The 18,886-nt window shown below is 38.9% G+C and overlaps 1 protein-coding gene across 1 annotated transcript in view; it reads right to left on the bottom strand.

Annotated features, from left to right (window-relative positions):
• The window catches only part of vstm2b (V-set and transmembrane domain containing 2B), a 91,376-nt gene that overhangs the window by 67,919 nt on the left and 4,571 nt on the right, over positions 1-18,886 (bottom strand). Inside the window, exons 3-4 of the mRNA XM_003227029.4 lie at positions 18,779-18,886; positions 8,452-8,481 (exon numbers count right to left, since the gene is read on the bottom strand). The exon at positions 18,779-18,886 is cut by the window's right edge and continues 77 nt beyond it. Of these exons, the coding sequence (XP_003227077.2) occupies positions 8,452-8,481; positions 18,779-18,886 (138 nt within the window). The remainder of the gene's footprint in view (positions 1-8,451; positions 8,482-18,778) is intronic.

Here is an 18,886-nt window from a genome sequence, read left to right as displayed (position 1 = left end):
AAATCAGCTGTCTACAGAGATGTTGTCCAGAGGACGCCCGGATGTCTTACCATCCTGTGGGAAGCTTCTCTTATGTCCCTGCATGGGAAGCTGGGGCTGACAGACAGAGCTCACCCAGTCTCATAGATTCGAACAGCCGACCTTCAGATCAGCAGTTCAGCCGGCACAAGGGTTTAACCCATTGTGACACCGTGGCTCCAGCACACATGTTAAACTGATAGGGTAATAAAATGCACTTTTGCCTAGCCTTGCCAACTGGAAACCATTTAATTTCTCTGTATTCTGTCTTAACAGTAGTAGCCACTTGTCCTGAGTACACGTGTGTCAGAACAACCTTTAAGAGCGACCCATCGTATTTCATTATCTATACAACCAAAGGTTTCGCTATAATCTATAAAACATGGGCTGATTTCCTTTTGAAGTTCCTTGGTATGCTCCATTTTCCAACTTATGTTTGCAATATGATCTCTGGTACTGCTTCCTTTCCTGAACACAGTTTGGACACTTGGCATTTCCGACTCTGTATATAGTAAACATCATTGTTGAAAGATTTTGCGGATCGTTTGTTTTCATTAGTAATAAATACAACAGTCCGGTGGGTACTACAATCCCTAGTATCCCCTTTCTTGAGGACTGGAAAGCGTATTGATCCTTTCAGATCTGTTTTGGACCAGCTAAAATGAGTTAAAAGCCATAGACAATTAATACAGCTAGAGCAGCTATTTCTAATTTCAAAGACTGAAGGCAAAGTAAAATAATATAATTTGTGAGTATTGAAAACTCAGAGGAAATTGTGCCAGACTGACTTCTCTTGGGAAACAAAAGTCCATAACCAGGACATTACAACAGAGAAAGCCCTGTAATGTCTACAGCCTTTTGGGTTATGCAAGAGATCCTCTTCTGCTGATCTTGGACTTTGGGCAGAATGATATTTGAGGAGACAGTCTTGCCGGCATTCTATCCACAAGCCATTTGGGGCTTTGTAGGTCAAAACCAAAACCTTGAATTCAGAAGCAGATTGGAAGTCAGTGTCATTCTTGCAAGATCAGTCCTATATGATCTCTCAACATCACGAGCAATCTAGCCTCTGCGTTTCACATTAGCTGTAGCATTTGAACACCTTTCAAGGCAGCCTTTTGTTCAATGTGCTATAATAGCCTCATCAGGAGATAATTACAACATAAGCTATTGCGGCCGGTTCTGTCCTCCTAGAAAGCACCCAAGAAAGAGGAAAGCAGCAGAGGAAATCATCACCATAAGGCTATTGTGCAGTTCAATATACACTGACATTTAAACATTCCTCCACGTGATCTTTCTGTTGCCTTCCATTTTGCAGAGTAATACGGTAAGCCTTCCTGAAAAACTGACATCACTTTTATTTGAAGCTGTGTCTAACTGATGCAGTCATTGAAATCACCTGATCGGTGCAACCAAAAATAAGTTTCAAAGATCTCATAGAATGGGATCAGCAGCATTTTGCTTTCAGATTTTGAAAGATTGCATTTCCGCCTTGCTATAGTCAACGACTCCCAAACCTGGGCATAGGGATGTTGGTGAAGTTCAACTCTCAGAAGTTGGGCAGAATTTACAGTTCTGGGTTGCTGTGAGTTTTCTGGGCTGTACAGCCGTGTTCCAGAAACATTCTTTCCTGATGTTTTTCCTGCATCTATGGCAGGCATCCTCGGAGGTTGTGAGATCTGTTGGAAATTAGTTAAGTGGAATGTCCAGGGTGTGAGAAAGAACTCTTGTCTGTTTGAGGCAGGTGTGAATGTTTCAATTGGCCATCTTGATTAGCATTGAATAGCCTTTCAGCTTCAAGGTCTGGCTGCTTCCTGCCTGGAGGAATCCTTTGTTGGGAGGTGTAAGCAGGCCCTCAGGAAATAATGTGTCTGGAAGATGGCCAAACAGCCCAGAAAACTCACAGCAACCCAGTGATTCCAGCCATGAAAGCCATTGACAACACATTCATCAGTTCTACTCTAAAATATGTAGGGATCCAACCTTGGGAAGTGCATTATGATCCAGTCTATCCATATGTAATCTAGTTTGGTATGTGTTGTATATTCTTCCTAAAAATTTACCCCCTTAGAAGCCTGAGCACCCTATCCAGATAAATAACATTATTTTCCAATAAGGCCTGAGTTGTCCATCTTCATTTCAAAATTGTTTTAAAAATCTGGATATACTTCAAAGATGTCAGGCTTCAATGGAAAAAGGGTGTTTCATGAACCCTGAACACACCTATTTCATGTGATTTCCAAAGCTAAGCAGGATCAAGCTCAGTTAGCATTTGGGTGGAAGACAACCAGGGAATAGCAGGAATGTTCAGACAGGACCAGAAAGCAATTCTGCCTGAAACCTGAGATAATTTCTGCCAAGTCAGGGTTGACACCACTGAACTAGATGAACCAATGATCAAACACAATATAAGGCAATCTCTTGGGTTCCTATACTCAGATCTCAAAATAAATTCAGGAACTGGTAGCAAAAGCACTAAGGTGTAAATTAGGTTATACAGGCAGCCCCCAAGTTACAAACAAGATTCTGGGTTGCTGTGAGTTTTCCGGGCTGTATGGCCATGTTCCAGAAGCATTCTCTCCTGACATTTTGCCCACATCTATAGTAGGCATCCTCAGAGGTTGTGAGGTCTGTTGGAAACTAGACAAGTGGGGTTTACATATCTGTGGAAGGCCCAGTGTGGGAGGAAGAAGTCTTGCCTGCTTAAGCAAAGTGTGAATGTTGCAATTGGCTATCTTGATTAGCACTAAATGGCCTTGCAGCTTCAAAACCTGGCTGCTTCCTGCCTGGGGGAATCCTTTGTTGGGAGATGGTAACTGGCCCTGATTGCTTTACCTCTCTGTGCCCCTGTTTCAAAGATTTCATGACACTTTCTGTCCCTGTGAGAATTGGATTTGAGAAATTGGGCTTGTTGTGGAAACAAGGATTGGAGAGAAAACTACAGTGGGGACTCATTTCTCTCCTGATAATAACTCTTCCAGAAGTGGATTTCCCTTCCTGGGGGTAGATGTTCCTCACTTCCTGTTCTTAACTGTGAGCTGTTTGTAAGTCGGATTTTCGTAGCTCAGGAATGACTTGTATGGACAAGACGTCAATGATAATCAGATCGTAAGACAGAGAGGCCTTTGTAGATTGAACTAAAGCCTAGTTTGGAGTTGAAACTGATGAAACCGAAGCCCTGAAATATGTTTTCCATGCCTGCAATCCATGCAGGAAATTGTGCCCTAATGCATTACATGAGAATGCATGTCCGAAGTATCTTTTCCCTCATAGTCTTGCAAACATCAGGGATTATAGATCAGGACACAAAAATAATATGTGTCTGTAGAAATGAGGCTTTATATTCAAACCTTTTTGCGTAGTATCCAGTTACCAGAGCATCTTTTTGAAAATGAAGTCACTTTGAACGAAACGCCTTTTGGTGGTGCTCTTTCCCTCTCTTTTCGAAACCTGTCTCTCAAATATATGCTTCTGTTGCTGCAATTCACTGCTTCTGGCCATCCCTGTCCTTCCTGCCTTGCAACGAATACTTCCAAGCACTGGGTCAGTCATCCAAAATTGAACTCTGCCTACTAATTCCACCTCCTCCTTCCTTTAATTAAAAGCATCTCTCTGCTGTAGTCAACAGCAAGCCACTAATCCCGTCCGTCCATCTCCACTTCCAGCAATAATACATTTAAAATGTATCATCTGTCCAAAACTATCCCCAGCATGCGGGGCCTCTCTAATCCTGCCCTCATCCTCTTGCAGAAATAAATGCACCAGCAGCATCCGGCTACTTCATCGCTCCCAAATGTATCCTCCTTCTGACCACACTAAAAACACAACTTCTTCTACATTCAACATATACAGAATGCAAACACAACAAAAAAGAAGACTAAAGATGCCCTGGTGCCATCCAGGTTGAGCACAACCTCATTGCCATAAGGCAGTGGTTCTCAACCTTCCTAATGCCTCGAACCCTTAATACAGTTCCTCATGTTGTGCTAACCCCCAACCATAACATTATTTTCATTGCTACTTCATAACTGAAAATTTGCTACTGTCATGAATTGTAATGTAAATATCTGATATGCAGGATAGCTAAAGGAGAAGGCTTTCTTCTCCCTTTTGGTTTGTTTTCACCCAGCTTCAACATTGTGAGCCCCAGTAAATTGGGCACAAACATAGTTCCAATTTCAACATAAACAAGGACCTCCATTCCTCCTTGGGAAGCTTAAATGAATACACATACCTGATATGTCCAAATTTGAATACTGGTGGGGTTGGGGGGTTTGATTTTGTCATTTGGGAGTTATAGTTGCTGGGATTTATAGTCAACCTACAAGCAAAGAACATTCTGAATTCCACCAACGATGGAACTGAACCAAACTTGGCACACAGAACTCCCAGGACCAACAGAAACTAATGGAAGGGTTTGGTGGGCATTAACATGGAGTTTTGGAGATGTAGTTCACCTACATCCAGAGAGCACTGTGGACTCAAACAATGATAGATCTGGACCAAACTTGGCACAAATACTCAAAATGCCCAAATGTGAACACTGGTGGAATTTGGGAAAAACAGACCTTGACATTTGGGAGTTGTAGTTGCAGGGATTTGTAGTTCACCTACAATCAAAGAGCCCGTTGAACCCCACCAATGATAGAATTGGACCAAGCAGGGGGAGAGATCTTCAGCTTTCTCTGCCAAAGGGGTTCCTAAGACCATAAGAAATATGTGCTTTCTGGTGGTCTTTGGTGACCCCTCTGATTCTGCCTCATGATCCCCTGGGGGTCTTGACCCCCAGGTTGAGAAATGCTATAAGGGGTCCCTATCCCTATCCAAAAATACACTCTTTGTTTTGTATAAAACATAATGATGATGATGATGGTGATGATTCACAATCAGCAGATCACCCTTTTTTTGCAGGTCTGGTTCACACTTTATACAATATTTCCTTTCTTTTACTCTCAGATACACTCCCATTTTCAAACAGACACACATAATTTCCCAGACACCAAAAATATCCCACTGGCCTTCCTTCCCAAAAGCACAGAACCAGCCATTGATCTTGATGTGCATAGCAAACAGAATATATGTTTGTTATCAATAATTTTATTCCACCCCCAAATTCTCCGTAGTTTGGTGAACTGTTGCTGCTTACACTATTAGAGATCCCTGGATTGTTTGGGGGATGAGAGTACATAATATACCTTAAATATGTGGCATTTTAAGTATACCCTAAGAGCGAGTTTGACCTAAAGAGTCAAGAGGATTACAGACTGGAAGTAGACTGCATGTTGGCCATTGTTACTGTGAAAATAAAAATATCCTCCTCCCTTTTGTGTATTGTGAGTTCTTTCTCCTATCTCAAGAGGGAACTCCTTTGTGCCAAGATACAAATAAAGCTGTCCACCATTATTTGCACCCTGCAGTGGTATAATTTAGGATAAATGTTGTGTTTTTATTCCTCTGAAGGTAAATATAAAGCTCCTCTAGTGCTGCATGTGGCTATGCTGAGATATTGAGCAATCTCAGAAGGTGGTGGGGAAGGGGCGACAAGTGGGGCAGAATAGTGGGAGAAGGTCTAAGAGAGGAGGGAAAGAGAAAAGTGGGAAAGAGATAGCTAAAGGAGAAGGCTTTCTTCTCCCTTTTGGTTTGTTTTCACCCAGCTTCAACATTGTGAGCCCCAGTAAATTGGGCACAAACATAGTTCCAATTTCAACATAAACAAGGAATACACAAGAATGCTATTTAAGAAAGCATCCAAAGCGGTGTTGTTATGTGTCTTCAAGTCAATTCCTAGAGTTTTCTTGGCAAGATTTATTCAGAGGAGATTTGCCATTGGTTTCCTCTACTGCTCAGAGAGTGGCTTGCCTTAGTACAGGGGTCCTCAAATTTTTTAAGTGGAGGGCCGATTCATGGTCCCTCAGATTGTTGAGGGGCCAAATTGTCATTTGGAAAAAAAACGAACAAATTCCTATGTTCACTGCACATGTCTTATTTGTAGTGCAACACCCCCCCCCCCCCCAAGCAACAATTACTTATTTATTTACTACATTTATACCCCACCCTCTCTCACCCTGAAGGGGACTCAGAGTGGCTTACAAGTTGTATATACATACAATATATTATTAGCATAGCACAATATTAGCATTATATAATACTATATTGTACTATACCATTATACCGTAATATTATTAGTAATATTACCTTTACCTATATAATATAGAATTAATATTATTATATTATACAATTGTATTATTATTATTATTATTATTATTATTATTATTATTATTATTATTATTATTAGCTGCCCTGAGTCCCCTATTGGGTGAGAAGGGCGGGGTAGAAATACTGAAATAAATAAATATTATATTGTATTACATTATAATATTATTATCAATATTATATTGATAATACACAATATACACAATACATTATATTATTACCATAGCATTCATTTACAATATTTCATTTACAATATTGGTAAATGAAAGAACAATACAATATTTAAAAATAAAAATAATTTTAACCAACATACTGTAAACTTATCAGGATTTCAGTGGGAAGTGTGGGCCTGCTACTGGCCAATGAGATAATCAAGTAGGATTGTTGTTGTTGTGCCTTCAAGTCATTTCAGACTTTGGATGAGCCTAAGCCTAAAACTGAGGATGGGGGCCAGGTAAATGGCCTTGGAGGGCCGCATCCGGCCTCCGGGCCTTAGTTTGGGGACCCCTGCCTTAGTAGGTATCCATGGCTAACCAGGTATTTGTACCATAATCTCCCAGGCTCTTCATCCAACACTCACATAACTACACCATGCTACTTCATTTTTATATAAAAACAAAGGCTTTCATGGCTGGAATCACTGGGTTGCTGAGAGTTTTCCGGGCTGTATGTCCATGTCTCAGAAGCACTCTCTCCTGACGTTTCACCAACCTCTATGGCAGGCATCCTCAGAGGTTGTAAGGTGTTGGAAAACTAGGCAAGTGGGGTTTATATATCTGTGGAATGTTCAGGGTGGGAAAAAGAACTCTTGTGTGCCTGAGGCAAGTGTGATTGTTGCAATTGGCCAGCTTGATTAACGTTGGATAGCCTTGCAGCTTCAAGGTCTGGCTGTTTCCTACTTGGGGGAATCCTTTGTTGGGAGATGTTAACTGGATCTGATTGTTTTCTGTCTGGAATTCCCCTGTCTTCTGAGTGTTGTTCTTTATTTACTGTCCTGTTTTTGGAGGTTTTTAATTCTGGTAGCCAGATTTTGTTAATTTTCATGGTTTATTTATTGAGATATGTTTTGTTGGATCAAGTTTGTAAGTTGCGCCGAATACCTCCAGGGAGATGGAGGCAGTACAGTAGAGTCTCACTTATCCAAGCTAAACGGGCCGGCAGAAGCCTGGATAAGCAAATAACTTGGATAATAAGGAGGGATTAAGGAAAAGTCTATTAAACATCAAATTAGGTTATGATTTTACAAATTAAGCACCAAAACTTCATGTTATACAACAAATTTGACAGAAAAAGTAGTTCAATACACAGTAATGTTATGTTGTAATTACTGTATTTACGAATTTAGCACCAAAATATCACGATATATTGAAAACATTGATTACAAAAATGGCTTGCATTATCCAGAGGCTTGGATAAGTGGGACTCTACTGTATATAAAAATAGTTATTATTATTATTATTATTATTATTATTATTATTATTGACACAATGGCATAGTCTAACCCAGCAAACAAGATAGATATGCTGGATTTCGTATCACAAAATCACAAGCCCAACACTTCCCAAGTGTCTAGGACTGTGTGATGTATTTTTGGATTATTATTATTATTATTTCTTCCTTTCTGTTGAAATTGTCCACATGCTTGTGAATTTCAGTGATTTCTCTGTGTAGTCTGACATGACAAGAAACAATCAGGGCCAGTTAACACATCCCAACAAAGGATTCCACCAGGAAGGATTCAATGTTATCCAATGCTCATCAAGCTGGCCAATTGCAACATCAAGCTGGCCAAGAAACAATCAGGGCCAGTTAACACATCCCAACAAAGGATTCCACCAGGAAGGATTCAATGTTATCCAATGCTAATCAAGCTGGCCAATTGCAACATTCTCACTTGCCTCAAGCAGACAAGAGTTCTTTCTCCCACAGATATATAAACCCCACTTGCCTAGTTTCCAGCACCTCACAACCTCTGAGGATGCCTGCCACAGATGTGGGTGAAACGTCAGGAGAGAATGCTTCTGGAACATGGCCATACAGTCTGGAAAACTTACAACAACCCAAATATATGCCTATCAAGTGCACTATAGTAAATCCTGTTGGACACATGCTCTTCAAGTTCACAATTGAATGTGCCAAGACTGTGTCTACTCCACTTCTAAATGCAGAGCCCTTCCCGAAACCCACAGATAGGAAGAATAAATTTTGAGGCACACTTACACTGATCTTCGTTGCATCCTTATTAGGTACCTGGAAAGGAAAAGAAGGAGAAAACTAATTAAACAGGGGCCTTTGAAGCAGAGAAAATGCATCACGTATGCCTTCGTACACACAGAACATTAAGCAGCTACGTCTCCTTGTTGGAACATCTTGCGTGTTGCAACGTGAACAGGGTTAATGGGAAAACGCCTTGCCTTGACGGAGGATGCACTCCATTGTTTCTTAACTTGCAGGGCAAGATATGTGGAGGAAATGCAGCTTGGTGTAAGCGACTGCAATCCAGCTATTGTATCTGTTGCTCAGACAGCAATAGCAGGAGGCACGAAGAACGGGGCCGTGAGTCAGTTAATTGATAATACTGCAAACAGTTAAGGTTTCAAAGGGAGCTGTGAAATGAGAAATAGCAATGAAAGCAGTTAGGAAAGAGATGCCTTTAAACACAGAATTGGATTATGATCTATTGTTTGTTCTTTATTTCTGTTTCTACTACAGTCTACCCTTCGAACACACAAACTGCCATGCTGCACATCATTCAAGATACATATAATGCGGTTTAACTGCATTATATGGCAGTGCAGATTGTGCATGGGCAAACTTCGGCCCTCCAGTTGTTTTGGACTTCAACTCCCACAATTCCTAACAGCCTACCGGCTGTTAGGAATTGTGGGAGTTGAAGTCCAAAACAACTGGAGGGCAAAGTTTGCCCATGCCTGGTGTAGTCAGAGCTTACATAGCTAATATTAAGGGACTGTGCAAAACAGATAACATTTGGAGAATCCAAGGTCCCTTGTCATTTCATTACAATGGTGAATAATACATTAAAATATTTTTTAAAAGATAAATGTAGAAAAATAAGAGGGACTTTTACCTGCTCCAAAAAAGGAGGATAAAAAGCTCCTTGAAAAATATTACAGAACTCAAGTGCCATTGCTGAAAAGGTCGTTCCCTTTGCATCAATAAAAGGTCTCTGATGGGCATCTCAAAGTGCCATGTTGTGAAAGTCTCTGAATCTAGGATAGTCATGTTTGCTTTGTCATCTCCATGGAATGTATTATGGGAAGCTCTATTGAAGAGTCTAAAGGACGTCAATATGGTTTATATAAAAAGTGGTTTCTGGTGTGCTGAGTGCATAGTCAATATGTTGCTGTGAGTTTTCCGGTCTGTATGGCCATGTCCCAGAAGCATTCTCTCCTGATGATTAGCCCACATCTGTATATGTCTGTCTTTATATGTTGTGTGTCTGATAATGGCATTGAATGTCTGCCATGTATATGTTACATTGCAATCCAACCTGAGTGCCTTTTGGGGTGAGAAGGGCAGAATATAAATACTGTAAATAATAAATAAATAAATAAATCTCTGATAGGCATCCTCAGAGGTTGTGAGGTCTATTGGAAACTAGGCAAGTGGGGTTTATATATCTGTGGAATAATGTCCAGAGTGGGAGAAATAACTCTTGTCTGATGGAGGCAAGTATGAATGTTGCAATTAGCCACCTTGATTAGCACTGAATGGCTTTGCAGCTTCCAAACCTGGCTGTTTTCTGACTGGGGGAATCCTTTGTTGGGATGTGTTGGCTGGCCCTGTTTATTTCCTGTCTGGAATTCCACTGTTTTCTGAGTGTTGTTCTTAAAGGATCCCCCCAGGCAGGAAGCAGTCAGGCTTTGAAGCCTCAAGGATATTCAGTGCTAATCAAGATGGCCAATTGCAACATTGACACTTGCCTCCAGCAGACGAGTTCTTTCTCCCACCCTGGACATTCCAGAGATAGATAAACCCAACTTGCTTAGTTTCCAACACACATCACAACCTCTGGGGATGTCTGCCATAGATGTGGGTGAAACGTCAGGAGAGAATGCTTCTGGAACATGGCAATACAGCCTGGAAAACTCACAGCAACCCAGTGATTTGGGTCACGAAAGCCTTCGACAACACATAATCACTATGTTAATCAATAAGCTCAAATGTTGGTTTCCTGAAAACCTTTGATGGGTGTGAGAGCTGTGTTCAAATGACTTCTTAGTTTTGTTCACTAAATACATTTTGATGCTTATGTGGTGATGGGACGTTACTACTGAACCAGAATGCGCTTGACTTTACATCATTCTGTGACTCTGTGGTCTCATCTATGCTGCCACATAACGCTGTTTAAAACTTTATTATACGGCAGTGATGGGGTCCCTCTCTCACTTGGATATATAGTGCAGTATTCACAAACACTTAAGAATATTTAGATATTTTGGCCAAGTGGCTTGAGACAAATCTCTGATCCAAATGTAGTTTATCTCTAAACCACTTTGCTGAAGGGTTTTGGAGACTGTAGTACAATCAAGTCACCTTTCCATGCTGTGATATGCATTGTGATCTAGTAAAGGTAAAGGTTTTGTTCTACTCTGGGGGTTGGTGCCAACAACAACAACAACAACAACAATAATACAGTAATATATTATTATAATTGTATATTTATATTACATGTAATATTACTAATAATATTACAATATAGTGTTATAGTACAATATAGTAATATATAATGATTATATTGTGCTATGCTAATAATATAATACATTGTATGTAAATATAACTTGTAAGCTGCCCTGATTCCCCTTTGGGGTGAGAATGGCGGGGTATAAATGTTGCAAATAAATAAATAATAGTAATAATAATAATAACTTTATTCTTGTACCCTCATCTCCATTTCTAAGATGAAGAGCCAGCATGGAGCACTGTTACCTTCCTGCCGGAGCAGTATCTATTGATCTACTCACATTTACATGTTTTCAAACTGCTAGGTTGGCAGAAGCTGGAGCTGACAGCAGGAGCTCACTTCGCTCCCCAGATTCGAACTTAGGACTTTAAAAAAAGACTCTACTAAAATGTCATTGCTGCCATTCGAAATCCACAGTGGGAAAAATCTGACCTGTATGGAGACTATGCAAATGAAGACAATTTGCATATTTTGACATGATTTAATAGAGCTTGGGTTGAAAGTTCAGAAGAGAACATTTCCAGAACCTAACCATTCCTACTCTGGTTACACAATTACATATTCTTCCTGGATCTCTCTCTAGGAACAATTTATCATATTTGGCTGTGTAACCATGACACTGATGAAAATAAGAAATACCGTATATACTCGAGTATAAACTGAGTTTTTCAGCCCTTTTTTAGGACTGAAAAATCCCCCCTCGGCTTATACTTGGGTGAGGGTCCTGGTTGGATTATATTCGGATCGGCTTATACTCGAGTATATATGGTACATTTATTTTTTTCCCTATTATTATTGGTATTATTACATTTATTATTTGATTCTATTTATTATTATGGATACATTTATTATTTTATGCCATTTTTATTGTTACCATTACATTTATTTAACTATTTTTATTAGTAGTAATACGTTTATTATTTCACTTTGATATTATTAGTTCTTACATGTATTATTTTACTCCATTTATTATTACATTATATAATAATATAATTATTATAATTACATTTATTATTTTACTCTATTATTATTAAAAGGCTACATAAGCCCATTTACATTGAAGAAGATGAGAATAACGATTTAATCAGAGTTGAGCAGTCTTATCGTAAATTACAGTTTGATGTAAATATTCAAAAACATTTAACTTACTGAAGCCTCAGTTAATGTAATTTTATTGGTATCTATTTTTATTTCTGAAATTTACCACTCTCAACTTATACTTGAGTCAATGTTTTCCCAGTTTTTTTATGGTAAAATTAGGTGCCTCGGCTTATATTCGGGTCGGCTTATACTCAAGTATATACGGTACTTCATCTTGACAGCATTATCCCCGGTGACGTCATCAGCACAATCGAATCTGATTGGCGGCAAGAGATGATGTCATGTTAGGGTATTATTTAATCAATGGGATTGACATAAAGGTTGATGGAATTTTCCATATCTTTCCTGGTTACCTTAGTGCAGGCATGGGCAAACTTGGGCCCTCCAGGTGTTTTGGACTTCAACTCCCACAATTCCTAACAGCCTACCGGCTGTTAGAAATTGTGGGAGTTGAAGTCCAAAACACCTGGAGGGCCCAAGTTTGCCCAATGCCTGCCTTAGTGCTTTCCAAATATGAATTACATATCCAAGAATTCCATAACAATTAAATTATGCACCGCAGTGTTGATATTTCCTTTGTCGAACACCAGTCAACTTCATCAGAGGCCTTAACTTCAAGGTCTTACAAGACTCTGTTGCTTTTTTAATAGGAAGGATTCAAAGCACTCCACAAAAATTAAAGCAAACAAAAGATTTCCAAAACTACAGATTTTTCCCTGCCAAAAAACAGATTATAGGAATAATCAACTGGCATAATGCCTACATTAAAAACCAGCAACTACATCATATCAATTGTCTTGGCAGAAGAAAAACTCTTATGCTTGTTCTACGCTGCTATAGATACTGCATTATATGGTCATCGTACACACATATAATGCAGCTCAATGCAATTCAAACTATATTATGTAAGTCTATACTACATACAATGCAGTTTCTGAACATAGATTACCGTATATACTCGAGTATAAGCCGACCTGAATATAAGCCGAGGCACCTAATTTTACCACAAAAAAACTGGGAAAACATTGACTCCAGTATAAGCCAAGAGTGGGAAATTTCAGAAATAAAAATAGATACCAATAAAATTACATTAATTGAGGCATCAGGAGGTTAAAAGTTTTTGAATATTTACATAAAACTCTAATTTAAGATAAGACTATCCAACTCTGATCAAATTATTATTCTCATCTTCCTCAATGTAAATGTGCTTATGTGTCCTTTTAATAATAATAGAGTAAAATAATACATGTAATGATAATAATAATAAATACAGGAAAATAATACAAGTAATAAATAGAGTAAAATAATAAATGCAATAATAATAATAAGATCATAGTGAAATAATAAATGTATTAATAATAATAATAAAAATAGAGTAAAATAAATGTAATAGTAGCAACAATAATAGAGAAAAAAATGAAATAATACCAATAATAATAGAGAAAAATAATAAATGTACCATATATTCTCAAGTATAAGCTGACCCAAATATAAGCCAACCAGGACCCTCACCTGAGTATAAGCCATATACAGTAAGAGTATTGAACTGGGTTATATGACATTGTTGATGCCACACTGCCCTTTTATACCAGGATCTCATCCCAGATTTTCTATTTATTACAGGTTGTCTGGCAGTGGGGATTCATATATTCCAGTTTAAAGCAGATAATCTGGGATCAAATCCTGGTATAAAGGACAATAAAAAAAGACCCGAGGTTCCTTCTATAATGCCATGTAAAATCCAGATTATCCACTTTGACCTGGATTAAATGGCAGTGTAGAATAAAATAATCCAGTTCAAAGCAGATGATGTGAATTATTTGCTTTGATAATCTGAATTATATAGCAGTGTAGAAGGGACACAGTTACATCTGGTGGGAATATGGAGAGGGCCTTCTCAGGCTGGATCTACATTGCCCTATATTCCAGGATCTGATCCCAGATTATCTGATTATCCCAGAATATCTGGCAGTGTAGACTCATACAATCCAGTTCAAATGAGGGATCAGACCCTGGGATATAAAACAGATTATCTGCTTTGAACTGGATTATATGGCAGTGTAGACTCACATAATCCAGTTCATAGCAGATAATATGGATTATTTGATTTGATAATCTGGATTATATGGCAGTGTAGAACGGGCCTGATATAATCCAGTTCACTTGAGTTAATCCACACTCTGAAACTGAATCTTGACAATGCAGGAATCATGAACTTGGAATCATGAACAGGAGACTGATCCCCATTAGCAACGTTTTCTCCTCTGAGAGGCTTGGAACCAAGCCACTTAATTTAAGCCTGTCCAGGCACCCATGACATCATGCCTAACACATCTGGACCTCAAAGTTTTATAAGGCAGTGTAGCTCCATTTTAAGGTCCCATCTGCATTACCATTATAATACATAATATAGTCATATAATCCTATGCAGTTAAACTGCATCATAGAAGTCTACACTGAGCATATAATGCAGTTCAATCTGCATTATAATGGCAGCCTAGATGGGCTGGATCTACACTGCCATACCATCCAGTTTCTGAATCCAGATTATTTGCTTTGAATTTTATGAGGATTAGACCTATTCAGCATCCATGGAATGCAGGCTGTCCTTGGGAGTAAAAATGGGAAACTTCAATGATGTGGAATCATGGGAGTTGTAGCTTGGCGAGGCACCAACATATATTGGCGGATTTTGTAGGATGAGAATTTCCATGATTCCATAGCAATTGACATGGCAGTTAAAATGATGTCAAACTGAAGTAACTCTACAATGTAGATGCACTCTATGAGGGCTGGGGGAGGAATGAAGTGGTTGGAATCCCCAAAAGCTATACCCGATATTATATTATTTCAACCCAACAGCCACATCCAGCAGTAGTTTGTCATATTACTTCCACTCTGGAACAGAACTCAGTGGAGCAATACAGGTGAAGAAATGGGGCTACTTGGTAGAATCAGGCATTTCCAAGGTGAGAGTAAACAGGTTGCACTAATCTGAGACACAGCTAAACCTGCTCCATACGATACAACCTTGTTTTGTCCTCACTTGCAAGAAAAAGGAATCCCAAAAGCTTTTCCTCCATTGGGTGAGACTGCAAATTGTTGAATATTTTTGATTTTTTTCCCCTTGCTTCAAGGGAAGATTTGTCTGCGAAACCTGAAAGAAGAGCACCTCCAGGTAATGCGCAGATCATACTAATTTCTATGTAGAGGTGTGAGTTTTCCACTAAAGAGATGCCAAAACACAAAAAATCTCATGAAAGTTGACTGAGGTTTTAGGTTATCATAAGGTATCCTTTTCTTATTGTGGGTCAGATCATTTCCTCCCATTTATATATTGTATATACTTGAATATAAGCCTAGTTTTTCAGCCCTTTTTTAAGACTGAAAAAGCCCCCCTCGGCTTATACTCAGGTGAGGGTCCTGGTTGGCTTATATTTGGATCAACTTATACTCGAGAATATGTGGTACATTTATTATTTTTCTCAATTATTATTGGTATTATTACATTTATTATTTTTCTCTATTATTGTTGCTACTATTACATTTATTTTACTCTATTTTTATTATTAATAATACATTTATTATTTCACTCTGATCTTATTATTATTGCATTTATTATTTTACTCTATTTATTATTACTTGTATTATTTTCCTGTATTTATTATTATTATTATTATTATTATTATTATTATTATTATTATTATTATTATATGTATTATTTTACTCTATTATTATTATTAAAAGGATACATAAGCACATTTACATTGAAGAAGATGAGAATAATGATTTAATCAGAGTTGGACAATCTTATCTTAAATTAGAGCTTTATGTAAATATTCAAAAACATTTAACCTCCTGATGCCTCAATTAATGTAATTTTATTGGTACAGTTATCCAAGCCTCGCTTATCCAAGCTTCTGCATAATCCAAGCCATTTTTGTAGTCAATGTTTTCAATATATCATGATATTTTGGTGCTAAATTCATAAATACAGTATTTACAACATAACATTACTGCATATTGAACTACTTTTTCTGTCAAATTTGTTGTATAACATGATGTTTTGGTGCTTAATTTGTAAAATCATAACCTAATTTGATGTTTAATAGGCTTTTCCTTAATCCCTCCTTATTATCCAAGATATTCGCTTATCCAAGCTTCTGCCGGCCCGTTTAGCTTGGATAAGTGAGACTCTACTGTATCTATTTTTATTTCTGGAACTTACCACCCTCGGCTTATACTGGAGTCATTTTTTCCCCAGTTTTTTTTGTGGTAAAATTAGGTGCCTCAGCTTATATTCAAGTCGGCTTATACTTGAGTATATACAGTATATATATATATATCCCTGCTCCTTAATCTAATTAGAACCTCTGATAGAGATTTTTCAGAGTTCACCTCTATCTTAGATAATAAATAGCTACCATTTACTCCTACAGGAAAAGAGTGCATTTAGGTCTGCAGTAGGGTATCAAATGTGCCCAATATCCTTGATGCGGCAGGATCAAAAGAATCATTATGTGGGGAGTGTAATGTGCCTCTTTTCAGAGACCCATTGAAGCCTGCTTGTACTATACAGGTCCTCCCTCCACATGATAGAGCATTTTCCCTATTTCTCATTCAGCAGTAGTACGTGTCATCCTGGGAAGGCTTTTTTAAAGGACCGTTCCCTTGCAATGGTTAGATAGATTTTGTCTGGTTTAGGAACGAATCCCTACAACATCACCTGTTTCTCCTCCTTGCTACATTTTAATTATTGCACGTCGGAGGGAAGATATCTCATCCCACTGCAGAGCGCGTTCCTGCAATGTCTCCAAGGGCTGGACACATGTGCAGCTCCCATCCCACAACAGCAGTAGGGTTTGGAGATAGGAAAACAGGGGCAGGGAAGCCACCGACCCCTTTGAATCATTGCTGATCAATCTATCAAACCCTTAAATCTCTTTCTTTGTCTGACAGCGACGTAGCAGGAAGTCAAGGTATTAACAGGCCTTGTTTCACAAGTTTGTAAATAAATGACAACTGATGCATCAAAGAGATCGTGCTTCCTTTTCTAAAAATATTGCTTCTTTTCCCCATGCATGGGATGTATCAATTCTTATCAAGATGGTGAATTGGGTTCAATATAATCAGCAGACACCCAGTTCATTACATTTGTATATTCCGACCTTGATTTGAGAGACTCAGACTGGATCCACACTGCCATATAATCCACATTATCAAAACCGACAATCTACGTTATCTGCTTTGAATTGGATTATATGAGTCCACACTGCCATACAATCCAATTCAAAGCAGATAATCTGCATTTTGAATGGCAGTGTAGATGAGGCCTCAGGGTACCTTACACAGATCATATCATTCATCAACACCCTTGTAAGGTAGGCCCAAGAGATGGTCCTCAGGTGAGCTCCATAGCTATATGGGTCTCCCCAGTTTCATCTCACTCTGGTTCAATGCTTCATATCCGCACTCTGCTGTTTCTAATTTAAATCAACCTGATACTCTTGAGTGTTCTCATGAACATAAAAGCCAAAGGGAAATGGGTGGCAAGGCAAGTGGAGAAGTCAACCTAAGGGTTTGAGGCACATCAACGCCTTGGATCACACCCTATTTATGTTCCAAGCATCTATCTCTATACTGAGAATAAAGTTGAGATCTACCACTATTTGTATCCTCATCTACTTTTCCATAATAATAATAATAATAATTATTATTATTATTATTATTATTTTATTTTTATACCCCGCCTCCATCTCCCCAAAGGGACTCGGGGCAGCTTACATATAGCACAAGGTGCCTAAAACAACACATGAAATAAACACACAGTGCAATACAAAATAAAACCACTAGTATATAAAACAACAATTTGAACTCAGAACAGCACCAATAACCTATAGTGTCATCTGTCGTAAAAACATGTGTATGGGGCATTGACTGGACCCTTAATAATATCCCTCGATAGACTGAGAGTCTTATATTTGCCAGTGAAGGTTTATTTTGTTTGTGGGCAGGGCTTGTAACTTAACCTTAACTGTATCACACAAATATTTCATGCTGCCAATAAGCAATTCTGCAAGCCTGTTGTTTCTGCTCCTCTCTTTCGGAAGCCCATCGAAAAGCTAATTGAATTCTAGATGGGTTTTACTGCTGCCTTCTCCTTCCTTCCTCCCTTTCTTCCAATGGGTGGATTCAGACAATATGGCCAATGGTCATATCTGTCTGGAATGGTGACTTTTCCTGTGGGTGCTATGATGCTTCTTGGTCCAAATGTGAGGTTTCGGAGCCCATCCCCAACCCACAACTTTGCTCGATTCTTCCTCACTTGAGAACTCAAGGCACTGCATTCTGAAACCGTGAGGAGCAAAACGCAGACCCCCTGACCATTGACTTCTCATCCATGCACACATAGCTCACCAAGCATTTGATATGGAGACTCTCACGTCCACAACATGCACTTGCGAAGTAGCCACGTATCCATCACATTTCAGACAATTTATGCAAATAGCCAAATTGTGCCAAACAGTGCACCCTCTAGTGGGCTTTGGACCTCTCTTATATGTCTGGATTTTTGTGAAGATGGATACTAGGCACAACTCTAGAAACACAGGCTTCTCTGTGGGTGTTCCTAGACCACATTGAATAAGAAATCACGCTTGTTTTTCCATTGCAATCAACCCTGTGGTTTGTAACAAATCACACTGATTCATGGTGTTTGCACACATTGGCTGTTTTTATTACCTTGCTTCTGCTGCCAGGGCCACTGGCGGCTAATTCGTGGGCCAGCTCCCGTGCCGGTTCTTTAAGGTACCACCACTGGATTTCCAAGGAGTAAGAGGTGGATCCGCT

The sequence above is a fragment of the Anolis carolinensis genome, unplaced genomic scaffold (assembly GCF_035594765.1).
Source record: "Anolis carolinensis isolate JA03-04 unplaced genomic scaffold, rAnoCar3.1.pri scaffold_31, whole genome shotgun sequence".
Classification (NCBI taxonomy): domain Eukaryota; kingdom Metazoa; phylum Chordata; class Lepidosauria; order Squamata; family Dactyloidae; genus Anolis; species Anolis carolinensis.
Note: the sequence above shows the minus strand (reverse complement) of the source record. Positions and strands in the feature narration are given on the sequence as shown.